Genomic DNA, 24323 nt, shown 5'->3' on the forward strand with positions numbered 1-24323 from the left:
TATTGTATTTCATACTTGTTTTTTTTGTATTACAGTATTTTAAATAGCAATAAAATTAATAGATGATCGTCCGGAACATGTCTGTTAATTAAGTTTTATTTCAGTGATATGTTTTAATTACTTGTCATTTATTGTTAATTGTATTTTAATATGTATTTGTATATTAATATCATGTTTGTTTAATAAAGTACAATATCCTGAGACCCCTTTGTCCCGTTAATAAGGTGTCAACAACAAATTGCTAAACAAACAACAGAAATTGTATTACTCAATTAGGGCAGCAAACGATTTCTCTAGAATGCTTTTAAATAAAGTTCGTATAGAATGTAAACACATACATATACATAGGAAAATAATAAATAAGAGTAAGACTGAAAAAGATATTGAAAATTTTATCCTATCGGGTCATTATACAGACCATTTCAGTAGCGAGATTTATGGCGCTTCAGATCAGAATTTCTCAACCAATACAAAAAATGTTTTGGCTTTAAAAGGAATATTTAATAAATATTACAAATCTAAAATCAACCAAAGTGTTAATCGAATTTGATAGTTAATAAAGCATATTAACGATTAGATGCCTTTCAGGACATTTTTTTAAGGTCTATTGCAATCGCACAATTTAGAGTAGTTCAGGTCAAAATATCTCTGCTAATACACAATAATTTTATTCATTCAAAAGGTATTTTAAGATTTTTTTCATATCTTAAGCTGACCAAAGTTTAAAGAAATTTTGCCAAGTAATGAAAAAGAAATAAGCGATTTTATCCATTCAGCCTCAGGCCATTTTCAGGTCAATCCCAATCGCGCGATTTAGAGTCGTTCAGGTCAAGATTTCTCCGCTATTACACAATATTTTTTTCTGAATTCAAAAATCAGTTTAAGGTATTTTATCATATCTCAAAGTGGCCAAAGTTTGAATCGATTCTGTCCAGAAATAAAAAAGATATTAACGATTTTATCCGTTCAGGTCATTTTCATGTCAAAGTTATTCGCGCCATTTAGAGTCATTTAGGTCAAGATTTCTCTGCTATTAGATAATATTTTTTAATTTTGAAAAAAAATAATGTAAAGATCATTATCATATCTCAAACTGACCAAAGTTTTATTTTATTCTATCCAGTAATAAAAAAGTTATTAGTGATAATATACCGTTCAGGTCATTTTCAGGTCAACATTCAGGTCATTAGTGTTTCCCATGATTTCAACCAGATTCGATACTAATTTTCTTTTTCGACTGTTTCCCGGTTTGGGTACCAGAAATGAAAATAAACGATATTGTTTACCTGCAGTAACAAAGAGTATTAATGGTAATTTAACCGTAAAGCTTTACATTACATCACAATTGTTTATGTTTTGCACATTCCAATAAAAACGGAAAAGAGTAGCATTTTAATTATACTGTAACCGGCTTACCAGGCGCGTACATGTTCCAGTTAATAATGTTGTTCTCTTGTTTATGATATTGGTTTAAGTGGCTAGTTGTCTCTTGAACAATTACCCGGTTGAATATTCATTTCCCTGGTTCCAGAATGAAGTTAGAAAAACTTAACATAAATTCTACAGTTCTTGATAAGGCACATGCACTCGTTCTGGACGTAAGTCGTAAGGAAAACTTGCTGCATGTGCCAAGTTAAAACATGGTGTGTCCACAGGACGTCTCCTCGCAATATCAGCTGCATCAATAAAACTGTCCTAAAAATCGTGGAAAAACTCTGTTGAACATTTTTTGACTTCCAGACAACTGGTAGTTTACTAAGTTATTTACACAATTTTGACCATGTGTCCTGCTAATATGATTTTTCAGGTCGTAACCCAAAACAACCTAAAAACTCTGGAATTAAAACCCCTAAATTTGTGTTTCAATCTCATTTCTTTAATTAGTAGTGTCACAAATCGGACAAAAGATGTTAATAGCTGTCTAAACAGGTATGTATTGCTGATGTACATACAGCCCCGTGTAGGTCCGGGTGTTAAAATAATAGGCCTGCAGCAGCGCTAAGCTTGTCGTATAAGGCAACTAAATAGTGCTCAGAAACCTAGCCAGGGGCTAGGTGCTCTGCCCACAGAGCAACTGGGATGTGTGCCCCAGGTGGTGGAATGGGGTACCCCTGGCGTGTTGCATGCTGGGGTTGTCAGGCTATAATACGGAAAACCTGACCGCAAACCATAGTGGTGCACCGTGTTGGGAAAGATGCCACGTTCCTTGCACGTTAAAGAACCCTGCTGTGGTATTCGATAGGAGTAGGAACCTTTGCGCTCCGCCACAGGAGGCTAAATTGCCCAACCTTACCCACCCCCCTTTTTCCAGTGGCAATCAAAATTTGTCGACCCTATTATCCTTGTGGCCCATCCTTTTTTTTTTTTTTTTTATTTCATGTTCATTTTATCATCCATTTCATGTTCATCGTCTGAATATAGCTGAAATATTGCTGCTCGGACGTTAAACCCCAACAAACAAACAAACTGATGTACATAATAAAATAATTGAATGTAGCGTTCAATTTGGTTTTGAACCAGGAAAAAGGGTGCAAACTGGTTTTAAACCAGGAAAAAGAGTGGGACCCACCAACTTCATCTGGTACTCATCTTTCCAATAGTGACGAGTCCCAGGACTCTCCTTGTAAAAATCCTAGTGAGAACCTTGAATTCCAAATATATGGTTTATTGGTACTTTCTCATGTTTTGTATAAAATTATAAGCCCAAATGATCAGAGATGATGTTAATTACCTGTACAATTTAAAACAGCCCCAAAAATTGTCTATTGATAAAAACTTGACCAGCGTCGTCTGCATAAAATTTTGTCAGAACACCTTTCCTGATACCACTTCAGTATTTATAGTCACCTGAAATATGTACCGGCAGGGGCATCAGGTAAGGTTGTGGGTATCCTTCAGATAAACCGTAATTTACCTGTTACCCGATTTGATCACGTGGCCAGTACAATTGAAAATTACTTACGACTATAAATAGCATTTCAATTAATCTAGGTAATCTCCCAAATATAAATTTAAGAGTAACAGGTAGGGAACCATCTCCTTTACACTACCCAGGACAAATGTTAGGTAGTAGGACTGTAGGTTGACTGTACTTTAATGAATAATACTTTTGGGATTCAATGTCCAGAGGGGTAACTCGAAAAACTGAAATACGCATCATTGACCAAAAGAAGTATGAATATTATTCATTATCAATTCTGAAGATGAATTAAACATGGCAGAATGCTACATTGATTTGACAAACCTAAAAGAAGAATCACACACATGTTTCAGTATTTAATTTGATAAAATACAAAAGGTAATAACCATCAATCCCCCAATGTGTTCATTCTTGGACCAGAGAAGTGGAGCCCTCATGCCATGTCACAGGAATGAAAAATGTGAGAATGGGTACAAATGTACTTCCCTCTAAGTATGGGGTTTTAATTATACATTTTTCCTAAGTTAAAACAGTAATCAAAGGAACCAAGCCTTAACACAATCTGCAAAAGAAACTTTTATTTAATTTATTTAATTTATTTAAATTTTATTGTAATTAAGTTTATTAGCTGAAAATACATGTACAAGATAAATTCAAATAACACTACTGTCCCGACAAAGAGACTTTACGGATACATCTGACCAATATGGTTTGTGGTCAAGTTTTCTGCATTATGGTCTGATGACCCCATCATGTAACATGCCAGGGGTACCCCATTCCACCACCTGGGGTATACAATCCAGTTGCTCTTTGGGCAGAGTGCCCTAGCCCCTGGCCAGGGTTCTGAGCAATATTTAGTGCACCTATTCTTTTGATACCTGGCACAGGGTTTATCGCAAAGAAGACAATCCTATAAAAGCAATTTCAAAATGTAATTGTAAAGTATGTAAAGCATTATTAACAATAATGAGAAATATGATTGTTTTTAGTTTATAACCCCAATTCTAAACAGTAAAAGATTGATCTGCCCCATACTTCCCACCCCAGATGATCCGTCCAAAAGTTGATCCATCCCCTGGAATAATTATATTGTATAAATTTACATGTGTGTGTTTAAAATTCAGTGTCATATACTGAAGCTTGTAATTAACTGACAATTTTATTTATGACTCCATCATACCTGCCAACTTTTTGAAAATTTTAAATGTTTTTTTTTAAGGCGGGACATATTTGGCAAACTGCATGGATTTTACTATAGTAATGTATGAATAAGACAATCACTATAGCATTAAAGTGCATTTTTCAGTTGAGCAATAAATTGATGTTTGTACGCTCATTTTTTGTGGTGGATTCCTGCAAAACTAATTCAAATTCTGAAGTTTTAGTTAAAGAAAATAAATGAAAAAACTTTTATTTACTTTTAAATGTATTTCTAATATTTTAAAATACATGGAGCACATCTTTCCTTCATTCCTTTAATGTTAATTGAAGTGGAGTCAGTTTTGAATTTAAAGGGTCAGAAAAAATACTCTAGCCTAAGGTCTCACTAACCACTTCCGGGTCAAATGGCCACCCCCCTATGTAGTACCAAAAACACACTGAACCTAGACATATGCACTGTAAGTGCATTATTTGTGTGTATTATGATTAAAAGTAGTCAAAATGAAGCTGAGAATGTGAACTTTAAAATCATATATGTAATTAACTACAAAAGTGTATGAATATTGTTTAGTCTCGGTCTACATGGTCTAAACACTGTAGTCTTTGTCTACATGGTCTAAACACAGCAGTCTTGGTCTGCATGGTCTAAACACTGCAGTCTCGGTCTACATGGTCTAAACACTGTAGTCTTTGTCTACATGGTCTAAACACTGCAGTCTTGGTCTACATGGTCTAAACACTGTAGTCTTTGTCTACATGGTCTAAACACTGTAGTCTTGGTCTGCATGGTCTAAACACTGTAGTCTTGGTCTGCATGGTCTAAACACTGTAGTCTTTGTCTACATGGTCTAAACACTGCAGTCTTGGTCTGCATGGTCTAAACACAGCAGTCTTGGTCTGCATGGTCTAAACACAGCAGTCTTGGTCTACATGGTCTAAACACTGTAGCATTTGTCTACATGGTCTAAACACAGCAGTCTTGGTCTGCATGGTCTAAACACAGCAGTCTTTGTCTACATGGTCTAAACACAGCAGTCTTGGTCTGCATGGTCTAAACACTGCAGTCTCGGTCTACATGGTCTAAACACTGTAGTCTTTGTCTACATGGTCTAAACACTGCAGTCTTGGTCTGCATGGTCTAAACACTGTAGTCTTTGTCTACATGGTCTAAACACTGTGGTCTTGGTCTGCATGGTCTAAACACTGCAGTCTTGGTCTGCATGGTCTAAACACAGCAGTCTTGGTCTGCATGGTCTAAACACAGCAGTCTTGGTCTACATGGTCTAAACACTGTAGTCTTTGTCTACATGGTCTAAACACTGCAGTCTTGGTCTGCATGGTCTAAACACTGCAGTCTTGGTCTGCATGGTCTAAACACAGCAGTCTTTGTCTACATGGTCTAAACACTGTAGTCTTTGTCTACATGGTCTAAACACTGCAGTCTTGGTCTGCATGGTCTAAACACAGCAGTCTTGGTCTGCATGGTCTAAACACAGCAGTCTTGGTCTACATGGTCTAAACACTGTAGTATTTGTCTACATGGTCTAAACACAGCAGTCTTGGTCTGCATGGTGTAAACACAGCAGTCTTGGTCTGCATGGTCTAAACACAGCAGTCTTGGTCTGCATGGTCTAAACACAGCAGTCTTGGTCTACATGGTCTAAACACTGTAGTCTTTGTCTACATGGTCTAAACACTGCAGTCTTGGTCTGCATGGTCTAAACACTGCAGTCTTGGTCTGCATGGTCTAAACACAGCAGTCTTTGTCTACATGGTCTAAACACTGTAGTCTTTGTCTACATGGTCTAAACACTGCAGTCTTGGTCTGCATGGTCTAAACACAGCAGTCTTGGTCTGTATGGTCTAAACACAGCAGTCTTGGTCTACATGGTCTAAACACTGTAGTATTTGTCTACATGGTCTAAACACAGCAGTCTTGGTCTGCATGGTCTAAACACAGCAGTCTTTGTCTACATGGTCTAAACACAGCAGTCTTGGTCTGCATGGTCTAAACACTGCAGTCTCGGTCTACATGGTCTAAACACTGTAGTCTTTGTCTACATGGTCTAAACACTGCAGTCTTGGTCTACATGGTCTAAACACTGTAGTCTTTGTCTACATGGTCTAAACACTGTAGTCTTGGTCTGCATGGTCTAAACACTGTAGTCTTGGTCTGCATGGTCTAAACACTGTAGTCTTTGTCTACATGGTCTAAACACTGCAGTCTTGGTCTGCATGGTCTAAACACAGCAGTCTTGGTCTGCATGGTCTAAACACAGCAGTCTTGGTCTACATGGTCTAAACACTGTAGTATTTGTCTACATGGTCTAAACACAGCAGTCTTGGTCTGCATGGTCTAAACACAGCAGTCTTGGTCTACATGGTCTAAACACAGCAGTCTTGGTCTGCATGGTCTAAACACTGCAGTCTCGGTCTACATGGTCTAAACACTGTAGTCTTTGTCTACATGGTCTAAACACTGCAGTCTTGGTCTACATGGTCTAAACACTGTAGTCTTTGTCTACATGGTCTAAACACTGTAGTCTTGGTCTGCATGGTCTAAACACTGTAGTCTTGGTCTGCATGGTCTAAACACTGTAGTCTTTGTCTACATGGTCTAAACACTGCAGTCTTGGTCTGCATGGTCTAAACACAGCAGTCTTGGTCTGCATGGTCTAAACACTGTAGTCTTTGTCTACATGGTCTAAACACTGCAGTCTTGGTCTGCATGGTCTAAACACAGCAGTCTTGGTCTGCATGGTCTAAACACAGCAGTCTTGGTCTACATGGTCTAAACACTGTAGTCTTTGTCTACATGGTCTAAACACTGCAGTCTTGGTCTGCATGGTCTAAACACAGCAGTCTTGGTCTGCATGGTCTAAACACAGCAGTCTTTGTCTACATGGTCTAAACACTGTAGTATTTGTCTACATGGTCTAAACACAGCAGTCTTGGTCTGCATGGTCTAAACACAGCAGTCTTGGTCTGCATGGTCTAAACACAGCAGTCTTGGTCTTCATGGTCTAAACACAGCAGTCTTGGTCTACATGGTCTAAACACTGTAGTCTTTGTCTACATGGTCTAAACACTGTAGTCTTTGTCTACATGGTCTAAACACTGTAGTCTTGGTCTACATGGTCTAAACATTGTAGTCTTGGTCTGCATGGTCTAAACACTGTAGTCTTGGTCTACATGGTGTAAACACAGCAGTCTTGGTCTGCATGGTCTAAACACTAGTCTTTGTCTACATGGTCTAAACACTGTAGTCTTGGTCTACATGGTCTAAACACAGCAGTCTTTGTGTACATGGTCTAAACACTGTAGTCTTTGTCTACATGGTCTTAACACTGTAGTCTTGGTCTACATGGTCTAAACACAGCAGTCTTTGTCTACATGGTCTAAACACTGTAATCTTTGTCTACATGGTCTAAACACTGTAGTCTTGGTCTACATGGTCTAAACACTAGTCTTTGTCTGCATGGTCTAAACACTGTAGTCTTGGTCTGCATGGTCTAAACACAGCAGTCTTGGTCTGCATGGTCTAAACACAGCAGTCTTGGTCTACATGGTCTAAACACTGTAGTCTTGGTCTACATGGTCTAAACACTGCAGTCTTGGTCTGCATGGTCTAAACACAGCAGTCTTGGTCTACATGGTCTAAACACTGTAGTCTTGGTCTACATGGTCTAAACACTGTAGTCTTGGTCTACATGGTCTAAACACTGTAGTCTTTGTCTACATGGTCTAAACGCAGCAGTCTTGGTCTACATGGTCTATGTGACAGAATGATGCTAAATGATATTAATAATATTATTATGAACATTTGAGCAACTCCTTTTTTTCATTAAATAAATACCAACAGGTTCAGGAGATGTAACAAATATTCAAGAATGATCCTACCAAATTTCCAAAATCATCACTATTTATATGAAATAGTATTTTCTTTTAACTATTGCAAACAAAATTTATATATATAACCTGACCTCAAGCTCTATCCTTTTTATAGTTTCAGCCAGTCTGGTTGATAAAAGATTTTAATTTCATAAATATAACAGTTCTCCATCAAAAGTGCATGTATCTGTCGCATGAATGTCCTGTCCTTCGGCTTTATCAAAGTACATGTATCTGTCACCTCAATGTTCTGTCCTTTGGCTCTTTGTGCATTGATAGTGTAATGAAGTAAGAAATCATTCTATTTTATGCACATTTTTTTTTTCAGGGAACAAAGCAAGCAGACATATCAGAATATTTTAGGAACAATTAATTTTATGCAGGTAACACTTAAGACTTGATAATGATTTAATTGTAACATACCATGGATTCTTTATTGTTTTACACACTGACCTGTCAGAGCCATGAATTCTTTATTGTTGCACACACTGACCTGTCAGAGCCATGAATTCTTTATTGTTGCACACACTGACCTGTCAGAGCCATGAATTCTTTATTGTTGTACACACTGACCTATCAGAGCCATGGAATCTTTATTGTTGTACACACTGACCTATCAGAGCCATGGATTCTTTATTGTTTTACACACTGACCTGTTAGAGCCATGGATTTTTTTATTGTTGTACACACTGACCTGTCAGAGCCATGAATTCTTTATTGTTGTACACACTGACCTATCAGAGCCATGGAATCTTTATTGTTGTACACACTGACCTATCAGAGCCATGGATTCTTTATTGTTTTACACACTGACCTGTCAGAGCCAGGGATTCTTTATTGTTGTACACACTGACCTATGAGAGCCATTGATTCTTTGTTGTTGTACACACTGACCTGTTAGAGCCATGGATTCTTTATTGTTGTACACACTGACCTGTCAGAGCCAGGGATTCTTTATTGTTGTACACACTGACCTATGAGAGCCATTGATTCTTTATTGTTGCACACACTGACCTTTTAGAGCCATGGATTTTTTATTGTTGTACACACTGACCTGTCAGAGCCAGGGATTCTTTATTGTTGTACACACTGACCTATGAGAGCCATTGATTCTTTGTTGTTGTACACACTGACCTGTTAGAGCCATGGATTCTTTATTGTTGTACACACTGACCTGTCAGAGCCATGAATTCTTTATTGTTGTACACACTGACCTGTCAGAGCCAGGGATTCTTTATTGTTGTACACACTGACCTGTTAGAGCCATGGATTTTTTTATTGTTGTACACACTGACCTGTTAGAGCCATGGATTCTTTATTGTTGTACACACTGACCTGTCAGAGCCAGGGATTCTTTATTGTTGTACACACTGACCTGTCAGAGCCATGGATTCTTTATTGTTTTACAAACTGACCTGTCAGAGCCATGTATTCTTTATTGTTTTACACACTGACCTGTCAGAGCCATGTATTCTTTATTGTTTTACACACTGACCTGTCAGAGCCATGTATTCTTTATTATTGTACACACTGACCTGTCAGAGCCATGTATTCTTTATTGTTTTACACACTGACCTGTCAGAGCCATGGATTCTTTTAGACCTGTTAGAGAAAAGTATTCTATATGGTCCTGATGGACACGAATAATTAAAAATGATACTAACAATATCATGTGGAGTATCTTGACGAACTTGTGATTGAGAGTTGAGATATTCCTTATAAAATTAGCAGTATCAGAATTGAAATCAAAGTACATGTATCTGTCACCTGAATGTTCTGTCCTTTGGCTCTTTGTGCATTGATAGTGTAATGAAGTAAGAAATCATTCTATTTTATGCACATTTTTTTTTAGGGAACAAAGCAAGCAGACATATCAGAATATTTTAGGAACAATTAATTTTATGCAGGTAACACTTAAGACTTGATAATGATTTAATTGTAACATGCCATGGATTCTTTATTGTTTTACACACTGACCTGTCAGAGCCATGAATTCTTTATTGTTGCACACACTGACCTGTCAGCCATGAATTCTTTATTGTTGTACACACTGACCTGTCAGAGCCATGAATTCTTTATTGTTTTACACACTGACCTGTCAGAGCCATGTATTCTTTATTGTTTTACACACTGACCTGTCAGAGCCATGAATTCTTTATTGTTGTACACACTGACCTGTCAGAGCCATGAATTCTTTATTGTTGTACACACTGACCTATCAGAGCCATGGAATCTTTATTGTTGTACACACTGACCTATCAGAGCCATGGATTCTTTATTGTTGCACACACTGACCTGTCAGAGCCATGGATTCTTTATTGTAGTACACACTGACCTCTTAGAGCCATGAATTTTTTATTGTTGTACACACTGACCTATCAGAGCCAGGGAATTTTTATTGTTGTACACACTGACCTATCAGAGCCAGGGAATTTTTATTGTTGTACACACTGACCTATCAGAGCCATGGATTCTTTATTGTTTTACACACTGACCTGTCAGAGCCATGGATTCTTTATTGTTTTACACACTGACCTGTCAGAGCCATTGATTCTTTATTGTTTTACACACTGACCTGTCAGAGCCATGGATTCTTTATTGTTGTACACACTGACCTGTCAGAGCCATGTATTCTTTATTGTTTTACACACTGACCTGTCAGAGCCATGGATTCTTTATTGTTTTACACACTGACCTGTCAGAGCCATGTATTCTTTATTGTTTTACACACTGACCTGTCAGAGCCATGTATTCTTTATTATTGTACACACTGACCTGTCAGAGCCATGTATTCTTTATTGTTGTACACACTGACCTGTCAGAGCCATGGATTCTTTTAGACCTGTTAGAGAAAAGTATTCTATATGGTCCTGATGGACACAAATAATTAAAAATGATACTAACAATATCATGTGGAGTATCTTGACGAACTTGTGATTGAGATTTGAGATATTCCTTATAAAATTAGCAGTATCAGAATTGAAATTTTTTTTTTTTTTTTTTTTATGAAACTTTTATGTTGTTTATGGTTGACCCAGTTATTTGTATTTTTTATATACATTTAGTGGAACTACTTTTGTTTTAGTTGTGCAACTACACACAGATCTGGTGTGACCTCATGTTCATTCAAAACTCTATAGAAGATCTAATGATGTCATAATCACTTCAAATGTTTTGACATTTTATTTAATATCCTGAGCAACTCAGTTGTTTTTTTTCTGGAAAATCAGGGAACACAGACCCTACTGTTGCACCTGGTCCATGCTCTCAGTTTTTAGTAAATTCCAGGTTGCTTATTTACTTTGTTTTATTTGAGTTATTTTATGTTCAGTTTTGTGTGGGTCTCTTTACCTGTCTTGTTTTTATCATTATAATGTATTCTTTTCTGCCCAAATTTTGGTTCATTTGACTACTCTTTGTCAAGTAAGGGAGACAAAGAAACATCTGTTAACATAATAAAAAGAAAAATGTACAAATTACTGATAAAATTGTTATTATCATTCCTCTTTTATTTTTTATTCTGTGTCCAGTTAGACGGATTTTTCTCAAAATATTTCTTTTTTTTTCTGCAAAAGTTTTGTTTCTAGCAAATTGATTAGTTGAATTTGAGTTAAGTTATTTAGGATTTATAGTAAGCAATCAAAAATGATCTCATATACTGTCAAAATACTATTGTTCGTGGGATATCAATATTCATGGTTTTGGTTGGTAGACCAAACCATGAAATTTGGTTCCCAACAAAAAAGGAGAATCCTATTGATGTGTTTACTGAAAACCTAAAAACCATGAATTCAAGAATTCACAAACTTGGTTTCTTCTCTAATCCATGAAAATTGGTATCTACAGAATAAAGTACCTTCGAAGTAAACAGCTATTCAAGGGAAAGGAACATTGCAGGGATGATTTATAGGTCTATTTCAATATACATCAATGTGTGTAGAAAATACACATATGACAGAGCTATATCTAAAACAAACACATGACTTGGCTGGCCTCTAACACATAGGTTACTATTACACCACACTCAGTCCTTAACCATGTCTCTTACACCGCTGCACATCTCCCATACTCAGTCCTTAACCATGTCCCTTACCCCTCTCTCATACTCAGTCCTTACCCATGTCTCTTACACCTCTCTCACACTCAGTCCTTGACCATGTCTCTTACACCTCTCCCACACTCAGTCCTTAACCATGTCTTTTACACCTCTCCCACACTCAGTCCTTAACCATGTCTCTTACACCTCTCCCTTACTCAGTCCTCAACCATGTCTCTTACACCTCTCTCACACTCAGTCCTTGACCATGTCTCTTACACCTCTCCCACACTCAGTCCTTAACCATGTCTTTTACACCTCTCCCACACTCAGTCCTTAACCATGTCTCTTACACCTCTCCCTTACTCAGTCCTCAACCATGTCTCTTACACCTCTCCCACACTCAGTCCTTAACCATGTCTCTTTATTCAAATTAGTGTAATGCAGATTTTACGTGAGTACTGCTCATGGCTTTAGGGTATTGCTTATCCTGTGATTTATGACTTTTCTTGAGATATTTGTTTTCCCAATATTATTTCTCTTTATTTTGAGTATGAACAAAGTCAGTCATGTAATTAAACACGAGAAAAAATATGCACCATTCAAACATTGGAAACATGCAAAATTTGCCCTCCAAGTGGTAATTTCTATAGATGACATAGTTTTCTCTGATTATTGTGATTAAAGTATCATATTTCTGCTACATTTCTACATTGTATATAGATTTTTCTAGTTTTTCTCATACAGAAGAACTTTAAATGTAAAAAAAACATCACTAAACTTGATTTTGAGATAATGGAGCCTAATAATAATGGCAGTTTTTATTTCGATTCTATAGAGAATGCTAACTATTTAAGTAGTAGTCCTTGTAAGAATCATGCAGAATCTGAAAAATATGATACATCCCCAAAAAGGCTACATATTTTTATTTTTGTACTTAAGTTTTATGGGTTTTATTATGAAATGTGTAATTATTCATTCCAATCTGTCTGCTCTTAGAAGATAATCAACATTGAAAATCCAATAAATTCTATTTTATTTGAGTGTCATTTACAGAATTATCCCTCATTTTGAATTTTGAACTCTTAAAATCTTCAGTACATTCTGTATGATTTTTATCTTCTAAGAACACAGGTTATATGAAAAACCGACTGTTACCTAAAAACTGGTTGGTAGAATTTCTTCTGTAATTTTTTTACTTTTTTACTGACATTCTCTCACATTTCAAAAAGAGCATTTTGAATCACTGAATTTAATTTCTTGTTATGTTAGAAATAAAACATTTTCCCATCAAATTTCTATAAAAAATTTCCCTGACAATTTCTTCCCTTTTAAAGATGCTTTTCATAATTAATGTTTGTAATTGGAGCATTCAAATTTTGTGTAAAAAATTCTTTAAAAATAATTAGCACATTATCTTTACACCATTGTAAACACTTTGAGTTCATTGAAAATATGCGTGTCAGTATGATTTTGCTAGACGACAGAAATGAATGTGCCATGTCACAGGTATGATCTACATTAAAAGGAGACGTTAGTTAATTAGTATATGCTTCCTTCTTTAGTGAAAAATTCTAATAAATGTTGTACAAATTACAGGATGGTATAATAATGACCAAGATGGATCCTCAGATTCTACAAACAGGAATATTGACATTTCCTGAGGACAGTCAGGATGTTCGGAATCTGTTTGAGAACTGTCAGGATTTTGGGAATTCATTAAGTCTTCCTTGTTCTCCTATTAAAAGTCAAAAACCTGTAAAAAGCAAAAAAGGATTAGCAAAAGAACTTATGCAGCCAGGAAATGATCATGCCCTTGACAAATTCATGGTGAATCATTTGAATAAAGACTCAAAAAAGGGAAGAAAGAAAGCAAAATCTACCCCATTGTTATTTATACCATCAGAAAACAATTCCTCAATCATCACAGTTGATCAAAGCATGATGAAACAGTTAGTAAGTGGGGAGTGTGGTGTTGTTAAAAAAAACAGAAAGACTAAGAGGAAACAGCCAACAATAGAAACAGTTCTACAAGATAAAAAGACACAAATTACCCCTCAGCTACCTCAAACAAATCACAGAGCTGTGATACAGGATGTTGACACCATGGTCAGAAGGGGAGGTAATCAATCATCAGATGAATGGTTGGAGTGTAGCATATGTAATGTCAAATTTGAGAACAGTTTAAGATTAAATATACATTCTCGTATTCACAGGAGGTGTATTAACAATGGTAAACGGCTCTCACCAGGGAAACATTACATGAATAGACCTATTTCTCCTGCACAAACACCACACAAAAGACAACAATCACTCCTAATGCATTTGCCAAAGGGAAATAATTATGAACAAGGGAGATCACCAATGTTTAACCAATTTCACAGTTCTGATCTTACACTAACAACCCAAGTTCACCATACAAATCATATGTCAACAGTTAGTTCTGATGTGAGTGCTGTATTCAATCAACCTGAATTTCAGAACTATGGAATTCAGCCAGTGCAACCAACAAGTTCTGGAATGGGATTTAACTCCTCAACAAGACAGGCTAAAAGCCATCAGTGTGTAATAACCCCTAATGGTGCTCAATATTCAACAGATTTTACCAATCACAGAATTAATCATAATAATCAGAAAGCCGATCAGCAGAATCATAAAATCATGTTTAGTGATGGACCAGATAATGACTCAGTAAAACCTAATGTACATAAACATTGTAAACCAAAGAATCACCATATTTCTGTAGCAACTGGAAAACATTGTAAATCTACATCACCAGTGAAACACATCACCTCGAATCCTGCCATCTCTATTCAAAATGAACCTAGTCTTCAGAAGTGTATTACCAGTGACATAAACAATGAACTACCAGAAAGTTTTGCTAGTCATGGTAGCCATCTTGAATCAAAAGATAAAAATATTGTGTCATCTTTGAATTGCACTGAACAATATCGACACAATACCGTCACTGTACAGGCAGATGTTCATGTCATTGATCCTCAGTATTACTGCAGAAATGGTGGGAAGGATTTTTCCAATGAAATTGGAGTGATGGAATCATGTGACCAAATTGAGAATGATCTTGAGTTAAGAAATACAGCTCCCAGTAGAACTGAGCTGGAGCTTGGTGCATTATTGACACTTAGAAAGTTGTCCCGTCAAGGTAGTCCTGTAAAAACTTCTTGTCCTCAAAGGAAAAAAATTATTACTTTAGATATGGAGAAGGAAAGTAGACAATATGAAAATACAAAATGTAGGTCATGTGAAATGACAATAAATTCTGATCATCCAACAGGACATCTGTGTAAAACTATAATGAATCAAAACAATTTCAGAATAGGATCATTTGATGCAAACAGCTTGTCTTGTACACAAATGATTTCACTAGTTAAAAATCTTCAAAAATTTTACAAAGAGAGAATCTGTGCATTGATGAGTGAACATGAGGGAGGAGAGAAACTTGATGGATTTAAAACTCAAAGTTATCCCTATTTAGACGATGTGTCATTTGTCAGTGATTTAAGTAGTTGTGCTACCTCTAACAGTACAGATGAGACAAGAAGAATAGAAAAGCTGGACTGTTGCATTACGTCAGCAGAAAAAATAAATCAACGAAATATGTTATCTAACAATTACGTGGCTCAGAATAAAGAAAGAAGTCTGATTAATTCACAGGTCACTGATGAAGCATGTCAGGGATCTGATGTGTATTGTTCTAGAACATCTTGTTATATACTGAACATGACCAAGTATAAATTGTGGAAAAATAATAAAGATAAGTCTGATGACCTGAAGGTAAAGAATCCTACTGACCTTTCAGCTAATCACCATGGTAATAATGCTATGGTTACCCATAAAAATGACAATCAAATTATTGAAACTGAAAGAAGTGACAATGTGGACAATCAACCATGCCAAATTGTAAAGGATAACAATACAGAATCAAACAGTATGACTGTTGTCAGAAAGGATATGATTCATCAGAAAATAATAATAAAAGGCCATGAGCTTTGGAACAATGATGTACTGTCAGTAACTTTACCCAGTAATACTGAAGTCTGTAATATGACAGATGGTGTTAGTCAAGCATGTAATGCCTGGATTACTGATGGTGAAGGAAATTATCATTCTGCTCAAAGTGGTAAAACTAAGGAGTCTAACAAAAGGACAGATAGAGAAATGGAAACAGATATAATCACTTATGGTGAGTTAGAACCATGCAATCACACTGATGTGTTGAGTATCAGCAGTGAAGCAAGAGATATCTGTGGCAGCGAGGACATATGTTACCTTACAGAGACAGACATATTCACTGACGGCAGTGTTGAACAGAGTCCCGGGAGAATCACAAAGGATCAGTGTGTGGCATTCTCTAAATATAGATACACTGAAAACGACAGTAGTTTTATACTTCCTTGCCAGAACGAAGATCATTTATTCTTGGAAGATAATTCAAACTTTACAAATATAGACACAAGTATACTAGAGGAGAAGACTGCAAGTGTTATTGGGAAAGGGCCTCTGTCAGTTGGGGAAAATTCCCTTCTAGCTAATGATCTATATCATGTCAAACTAGTGGATGAGAGGGGAGATAACTCTGTCAATTCTACAATAAGTGGAACTGGTGTAACTATGGCTGGTAACAGTAATAATAACACTGTCAGCAAAGATCTTTTTGGGAAGTTGAATTCTGATGAAAGTTTGAATGTCTATGGACAAATTATGAAATTACCTGAGGAAAAATGTTTATATTCAGATATTGATGTGTCTTCAAGTGAAGACGAAAATACAAATATAATGAACAAAAAGGACCAAGTAAAAAGTCCCACTCAGTCATGTTCTAAGTCATGTTCTTATGTGAAAAATACAGAAAGATCGTCAAGTTATATATTTGTGCCAGAGATAAGAAAGAAATCCAAATCTTGTGTCAAAAAAAGTAAAAGGAATAGCTATGTAAAAAAAAGTAACTGTGGAAAAACTCACACCCAGAGTAAAAATCTAAAATGTGCAACAACTAGAAAGAAAGTTAATGATAACTCTAATAAAAAAAATTTGAGAACAAGTTCAAGAAATAACCATAACACCCAACCCAGACTAAATAAATCATTGGACAGTTGTAAATCTCCTCTGATTTCTGATCAAAGCAAGTCTTGTAAAACTAAGTCTAAATCAATAACCAAGTCAAAATCAATATCTGACCTCCCAACAGTCAGGAAGAGTCCCAATAATCTTCAAATAGTCCAAAAGAGTCCAAATGACCTTCAAAGAGTCAGGAGGAGTATAGAGGACTGTGAAAACCTCAGGAGGAGTACAAGAAAAAGGAAAAGATCAGTTCAGATAAAGGAACCTACTACTAAGAAGTGCAGGAAAGATTCTGTTGATTCAGTCTATGAAACTATTCGTAAGAGCCCAAGAAAATTACATAGTAAGAGTAATTGTATGTTGACTTGTTGTACTCTATCTGATAAGGACAGTGCATTTAAAAATCATGAATGTGTAGATCACCAGAAGACATTTTCAAATATTGAAGGAGGTCAGAAGGATTGTATTTTAAATACCAATAGTTTGAATGATAGTTCCTTCCCTTCTCCTGGAAGAAGTATGAATAGTCAACCATTAAAACATTCTCCTTTAATTCAAGCTGCATCCCCAGCTAAAGATAGTGTGTCCTTGACAATATTGAATACTTTATCATCACAGGGGTGTAATACCAAAAAGAATGTAACCAATTATAGTGATGATAATAAGAACAAAAGCTCAGGGGCTTCGAACTTAATATTGGAGGAGTTATTTTCCCCTGACAAAAGTAAAAACTTGCAGGCAGCTTCATCACCCTGCAAAAAAGTGGACTGTAGATCAGAAAGTCCTGTTAAATCAGCATGTATTAGAAAGGGTACAAAACTGACTGTAAAACTGTTTGATGTTAAACAGGTTATGGAGAGAATGAAGAATGTGACTAGGTCAACTGAGATTTTGAAGTGTGATAAATTGACTAAGAGTCAAGTGATTAGCAAGAAAATGAAGACTTTAAGGAATAAATTGACTAAGTCAAATAGTCACAAATGCAGATCTAAGATACAGAAGTCACTGTCTATTATCAATGACTCCAATGCATATGTCTCTCAATTACAACAGGTCTTTTCTAGTGGAATTAGATCACCTGGTAAACTATCATTACCGGTAGTAAGTAGTAAGGAATCTAAAAAATCACCTATCAAACTATCATTACCGGTAGTAAGTAGTAAGGAATCTAAAAAATCACCCATCAAACTATCATTACCGGTAGTAAGTAGCGAGGAATCTAAAAAATCACCTATCAAACTATCAGCAACAAACTGCAAGGGAAGTGTTAGATCTTCAGTCAAACAAGCAAAGGCAAGTGTTAAATCTCCTGTCAAAGAAGCAAAGGAAAATGGCAAGGCAAGTGTAAAATCTCCTGTCAAACAAGCAAAGGAAAATGGCAAGGCAAGTGTAAAATCTCCTGTCAAACAAGCAAAGGATAATGGCAAGGCAAGTGTTAAATCTCCTGTCAAACAAGCAAAGGAAAATGGCAAGGCAAGTGTAAAATCTCCTGTCAAACAAGCAAAGGAAAATGGCAAGGCAAGTGTAAAATCTCCTGTCAAACAAGCAAAGGATAATGGCAAGGCAAGTATTAGATCTCCAGTCAAAGAAGCAAAGGAAAATGGCAAGGCAAGTGTTAAATCTTCTGTCAAACAAGCAAAAGATGGTGGCAAGGAAAGTGTCAGATCTCCAGTCAAACAAGCAAAGGATGGTGGCAAGGAAAGTGTTAGATCTCCAGTCAAAGAAGCAAAGGAAAATGGCAAGGCAGATGTTTCATCTCCTGTCAAACAAGCAAAGGCAAGTGGCAATGCAAGTGCTATATCTTCTGGCAAACAATTAGAAGAAAGTGGTGTGGCAAGTATTATACATGTATCTCCTGCCACACAATTAGTGGAAAGTGGCAAGGCAAGTGTTAAAACACCAGTCAACCAATCAGAGGCAAGGTTTGTGATGCCTGACAGCCAATTTCTGAAAAGTGGCAGTCTAAGTGCTGAAAGGTCAAAAAGTGAAAAGAAAGAAAGGGAAACTATGCAGGACACGGCTACCAAACTGACATGCCCAGTGAGGTCTTCACCTAGAAAAGCAATTATAAATACATCAAAAAATACTCCTAAAAAGAGCTTACATGACTCACCAGATAGAGGGAAGGAAAGCAAAAGGTCTCCTTGTAAAAAGAAACTAATGAAAAATATGCCACAGAAAACAGAAGCTGGTCCTAGTAAAACTATCCTAAGAAGATCTCCAAGAATAAAATTTACTCATGAAATTGTGAATGGTTCAAGAAACATGTCACAAAAGACTTCAAGAAATTCAACCTCTTTGAATCCCAAGAAAAATGTAGATGTTATTTCATCATCCCTTACCGGAACAAAAGAAAAACGAACAAAAAGAAAGTTACTAATCAGCCCTGAGAAGAGAGTTCAGGAATTTTTCACTAATGAGATACAAAATTTTAAAACTCCAGAAAAAATTCAAAATTTGAATGATACTTCACAGGACTCAGAATCATTCACTCATAAACTTACACCAAAAAAACGTTGGAAAGCTTTATTTCAGAGTGAGGCTACAGAAGCTGCTGATTCAAATGAAATAGAATCTATGGAGAATTCAGATAATGGACAAAATGGAACGCTACATCCTCCAGAGGGCTTTAGTGCAGATAATTCTAAAGAAAGTAATCATAACATTCCAGATCTAAGTTCTAAAATTGTGCAATACTTAAACAGTCAGAATGAAACTAACGCAAACGATACAGATATACAGTCTGAGTCAGTTGAGAGCTTTGACCTAGAGTCTTGGTCAGATCTGTGCTTCACCAGTGCCAGATTTCTACAATATTCACACATAAGAAATTGCTCCAGAACACTTCCTTTCAAAGAACAAATCAATTGGCAGTGAGTGATCTGCTGCCATTTGAGCTGTATGGGTAAAACAAAAATAAATTGTTTTTTTTGTATACTTTCCATCTACATGTATATCACTCTAAAAATTGTAAAATTGTAGAAACTCTTAGAGGGTGGTGCTTTTTTATTAAAACCATTTGTTTTTTTTTAATGGTTTTATTCTATGACACAGACACAGGCTCTTGTCTCCAAAAATAGGTAAAGTGAGTAATTTATCTGTAGAGGCCTTGGTACAGTACAGACAATTTCCTCCTCTGGGTTTTTATTGTTTTGTTGATTAAACAACAGCCAGAGTGAAATATTTTATTTGGCTATTTACATTGCTAAGTGTTGGGAGAAATATTGAATCATGTGAATAATATTTTTTTGTCCAAGGCTAAGTAAAAGACATTTTTGCTAAAATTTGATATTTTTTAATCAGAACTCCCTTTGCAAATAAAATAGTTGGTGCCTAAGAAAAAATTATGAAAAATTTTGTAGATCAGTTTTTGTTTGTTCAAATTTATATGAATTTAAAGATAACTAAATATTCTGAAAGTTTAAAAAGTTATTAACAGGTGTGTCTTTCCTAGAATTATGTTAAGGAGAGGCTATTTTCAATTGAATACATAATTATTAGTTTTCAAAAGCTGTCAATGAACATTTTTAAAGGAAGAGAATGAGATTTGACCTGTATATATTAAGTTAATGTGAGGTATTCAGGCTATCAAAAGATTTATTACCAAATTGAAGAAAATCACAGTAAACTCCTAATGAATTATCTCCCCTTATTTAACAAATTATCTCCCCTTATTAGAGTATAACATCAACTTTTCATGAAACAGTGAATGAGGCCAAAATAAAAAAATAACCTCCTTACCCAATTTTTTCACTCTCCCTTAAGAATTTTATTTTGATCTTTTTCCCAATTAATGTCAGTTGCCTTCAAATTGACGGCATTTTTCTCTTAAATTGATCAAAAATAAAATTTGCTGCCCAATTTTGAAAAAAATGTTGGATGACAATCTAAGATTTTTTTATCAATGGCGTAATTTGCATTTTATTTGTAAGGAAATGATTATATGAGCATGAATAGACGGTATGTTCATATGTTTTAGTAGACACTTGTTTTCCTATTCTGCTCCAAAAGTATACCATGTTGGATATTATTTAAAGAATAATTTTGACACTTTATGAAACCTGAAATTCATGAGAAAGTAATTTTACATGAGCTTATATGGATGTCATGTTAGTATGAAATTGGTTTTAGTAGACAGTTTCTCATATTCTGATCAGGGATACAAATTACCTCCCCTTTTTATAGTATAGTAGAGTATTATGTGAAATTTTCACGAAATCGCAAAAATACTGCAGTTGTCTTGTTGAAAAAATATAATTCTTCATGAAAACAGGATGTGATGTTAAAATAGATATAAAGGTATTTTAAAGACAATTGTTTTATATTCTGTTGAAGAGGGGAATGCTCAAAGACAGATCTTCATCAGTAGCACTTTGGATGGAAAATTATCACTTAATTTTTTTTAACCATTTCTCAGATTTTCACTTATCCACAAGATTGATAAATAGGTTTTATTTCAAATGGTTTATAAGTGCCTTATTAAAAGCTGCAGTTTTTCTTTTGTGACCAAAGGTTATCAACCTTACAAAGATCCTTGACCTTAAACCATCTGTTTTAATTTGTGGCCACAAGTACTGTGAGTGCTATTTTTCATTGTTTATTGCAACAATGTTTTATTTTGTAATTTTTCATACCAAAAGTGAATTTTGTATGGACACTGTATAATAAAGTGATCTTGAGTCATATTTCTTGCTGCTTACCCTCAAAACTCTGTAATGTGTTATTACATTTATGGTATGTATTGTGTACATGTACATGTTACTACATTTATGGTATATATTATATACAGTACATGTTACTACATTTATGGTATGTATTGTGTACATGTACATGTGTTACAACATTTATGGTATGTAATGTGTCCATGTACATGTATATTACATTTATGGTATGTATTATATACATGTACATGTGTTACTACATTTTTGCAGTGTAGGAAACTCACTCAAATTCCAGCCAGTCATGAATACAATTTTTCAATATATTTATTATATGGCTATATAAATTTTTGCTGAAATTAGCCAGACCTGCCAAAAATAGCCAGTCCCGGGCTGGCAGGCAGGCAGGCTATTATTTCTAAATCTGATTTATTGTATTGTATTATGTACATGTACATCTTACTACATTTATAGTATATATATGTACACACAAAACTCTGTAATGAGTCCATGTGCATATGTTACTACATTTATGGTATGTATTGAGTAAATGTACATGAGTTACTACATTTATGACATGTATTGAGTTCATGTACATCTTACTACATTTATGGTATGTATTATGTACACACAAAACTCTGTAATGTGTCCATGTACATGTTAATTTATGGTATGTATTGAGTCCATGTACATGTGTTACTACATTTATGGTATGTATGGAGTACATGTACATGTGTTATTACATTTATGGTATGTATTGTGTACATGTACATATTACTACATTTATGGTATGTATGAAGTACATGTACATGAGTTACTACATTTATGGTATGTAATGTGTACATGTACATGTGTTACTTGCATTTATGGTATGTATTGAGTAATGTATAACTGTTACTACATTTATGGTATGTATTGTGTACATGTACATATGCTACTACATTTATGGTATGTATGGAGTACATGTACATGTGTTATTACATTTATGGTATGTATTGTATACATGCACATGTTACTACATTTATGGTATGCATTGAGTACATGTATATGAGTTACTACATTTACATGTGTTGCTACATTTATGGTATGTATTCAGTACATGTACATGAGTTACTACATTTATGGTATGTAATGTGTGCATGTACATGTTACTACATTTATGGAATGTAATGTATACATGTTCATGTGTTTCTTACATTTATGGTATGTATTGAGTACATGTACAACTGTTACTACATTTATGGTATTTATTGAGCTGTAGGTGAGGTCATTATCACTGTCACAGTCAATTCCACTGTCCTACTAACAGACTAAATATCACGATATTGAAAAGTTTATCAACAACTATTATTATTTTTATTTCATTGAGGAACCATATCCTCGATTTTTTTCTTCAGAAATCCATGCATTTCGTGTTTCTGCATATTTACATTGACAACTGTTTGAACACGAATGCGTTTTAAAAAGGGGACGTAACTCTAAATTACCACGATTTGATAATGCCCGCTGGCATTATCACATTATGATATTGACTGGCAAAACTTTATACTGCAGGTTAATATATACCAGGTTTAAAGGTTTTATCCAATTGAAATTACAGATTTTTAACTGATATGAAATAATCACCTATCATTAGGACTCTAGTACATGTAGCTCACACTTCTGTTTTGTGACCTCATTTACAAAGAACTCATAATGTATTTGGACTCAGTTTACTCTAACTCCTGTTGGATGACCTAAAGTTTCATAGAATTGAAAATTGCATCCTATTTTAAAGTAAAATAAAATAGAAGAATCTACAAACAAATGGTGTTAGATATGATCAGCTATGACCGGAATAGAATGTTAATATCTTGAAAAGTATCAGAAATGTACCATCTCTGTCAATTTCAGACTGTGAAAATTGTACTAATATCAATAAAGGTTATTCGGAGTCTATGACTCTTTATATTAATAATATACACAAGGTGTTTGTAAACAGTGCCGAATCCGAGGGTCTGGGGTACGGAACACCCTATTCATTAGGTGATTGTATACAGTGCCGAATCCGAGGGTATGAGGGGTTGGAACACCTTCTTCATTAGGTGTTTGTAAATGGTGCCGAATTCGAGGGTCTTGGGGTTGGAACACCCTCTTCACTAAGTGTTTGTAAACGGTGCCGAATCCGAGGGTCTGGGGGTTAGAATACCCTATTCACTAGGTGTTTGTAAACCGTGCCGAATCCGAGGGTCTGGGGGTTGGAACACCCTCTTCACTAGGTGTTTGTAAACGGTGCCGAATCCGAGGGTCAGGCGTTGGAACACCCTCTTCACAATATTTTTGTAATCTGCAGAATCCGAGGGTCGGGGGGTTGGAATACCCTCTTCACTAGGTGTTTGTAAACGATACCGAATCCGAGGGTCTGGGGGTTGGAACACCTTCACAATGTTTTTGTAATCTGCAGAATCCGAGGGTCTGGGGGTTTGAACACCCTCTTCACTAGGTGTTTGTAAACGGTGCCGAATCCGAGGATCAGGCGTTGGAACACCCTCTTTACAATATTTTTGTAATTAGTGCCGGATACGAGGGTCTGAGG

The 24323-nt window shown here is 35.6% G+C and overlaps 1 protein-coding gene across 4 annotated transcripts; it reads left to right on the forward strand.

Moving 5' to 3' along the window:
- The first annotated feature begins 1205 nt into the window (after window positions 1-1205).
- On the forward strand, window positions 1206-23686 carry LOC148597585 (uncharacterized). Of its 4 annotated transcripts, XM_088563195.1 has the most exons (4): window positions 1206-1310; window positions 8301-8355; window positions 9825-9879; window positions 13608-23686. In XM_088563195.1, exons 3-4 carry the CDS (start codon window positions 9874-9876, stop codon window positions 19965-19967), a joined length of 6366 nt encoding a protein of 2121 aa, XP_088419321.1. In that variant the 5' UTR covers window positions 1206-1310; window positions 8301-8355; window positions 9825-9873; the 3' UTR covers window positions 19968-23686. The 4 variants fall into 4 exon arrangements, with proteins under 4 accessions (XP_088419321.1, XP_088419322.1, XP_088419325.1 ...); XM_088563196.1 differs by lacking the exon at window positions 9825-9879; XM_088563197.1 differs by lacking the exon at window positions 8301-8355 and having other exon boundaries at window positions 1233-1310.
- Window positions 23687-24323: the final 637 nt, after the last annotated feature.

Source organism: Perna viridis, chromosome 15 (assembly GCF_037379345.1).
Source record: "Perna viridis isolate PV_CMFRI_1.1 ecotype Kerala chromosome 15, ASM3737934v1, whole genome shotgun sequence".
NCBI lineage: Eukaryota > Metazoa > Mollusca > Bivalvia > Mytilida > Mytilidae > Perna > Perna viridis.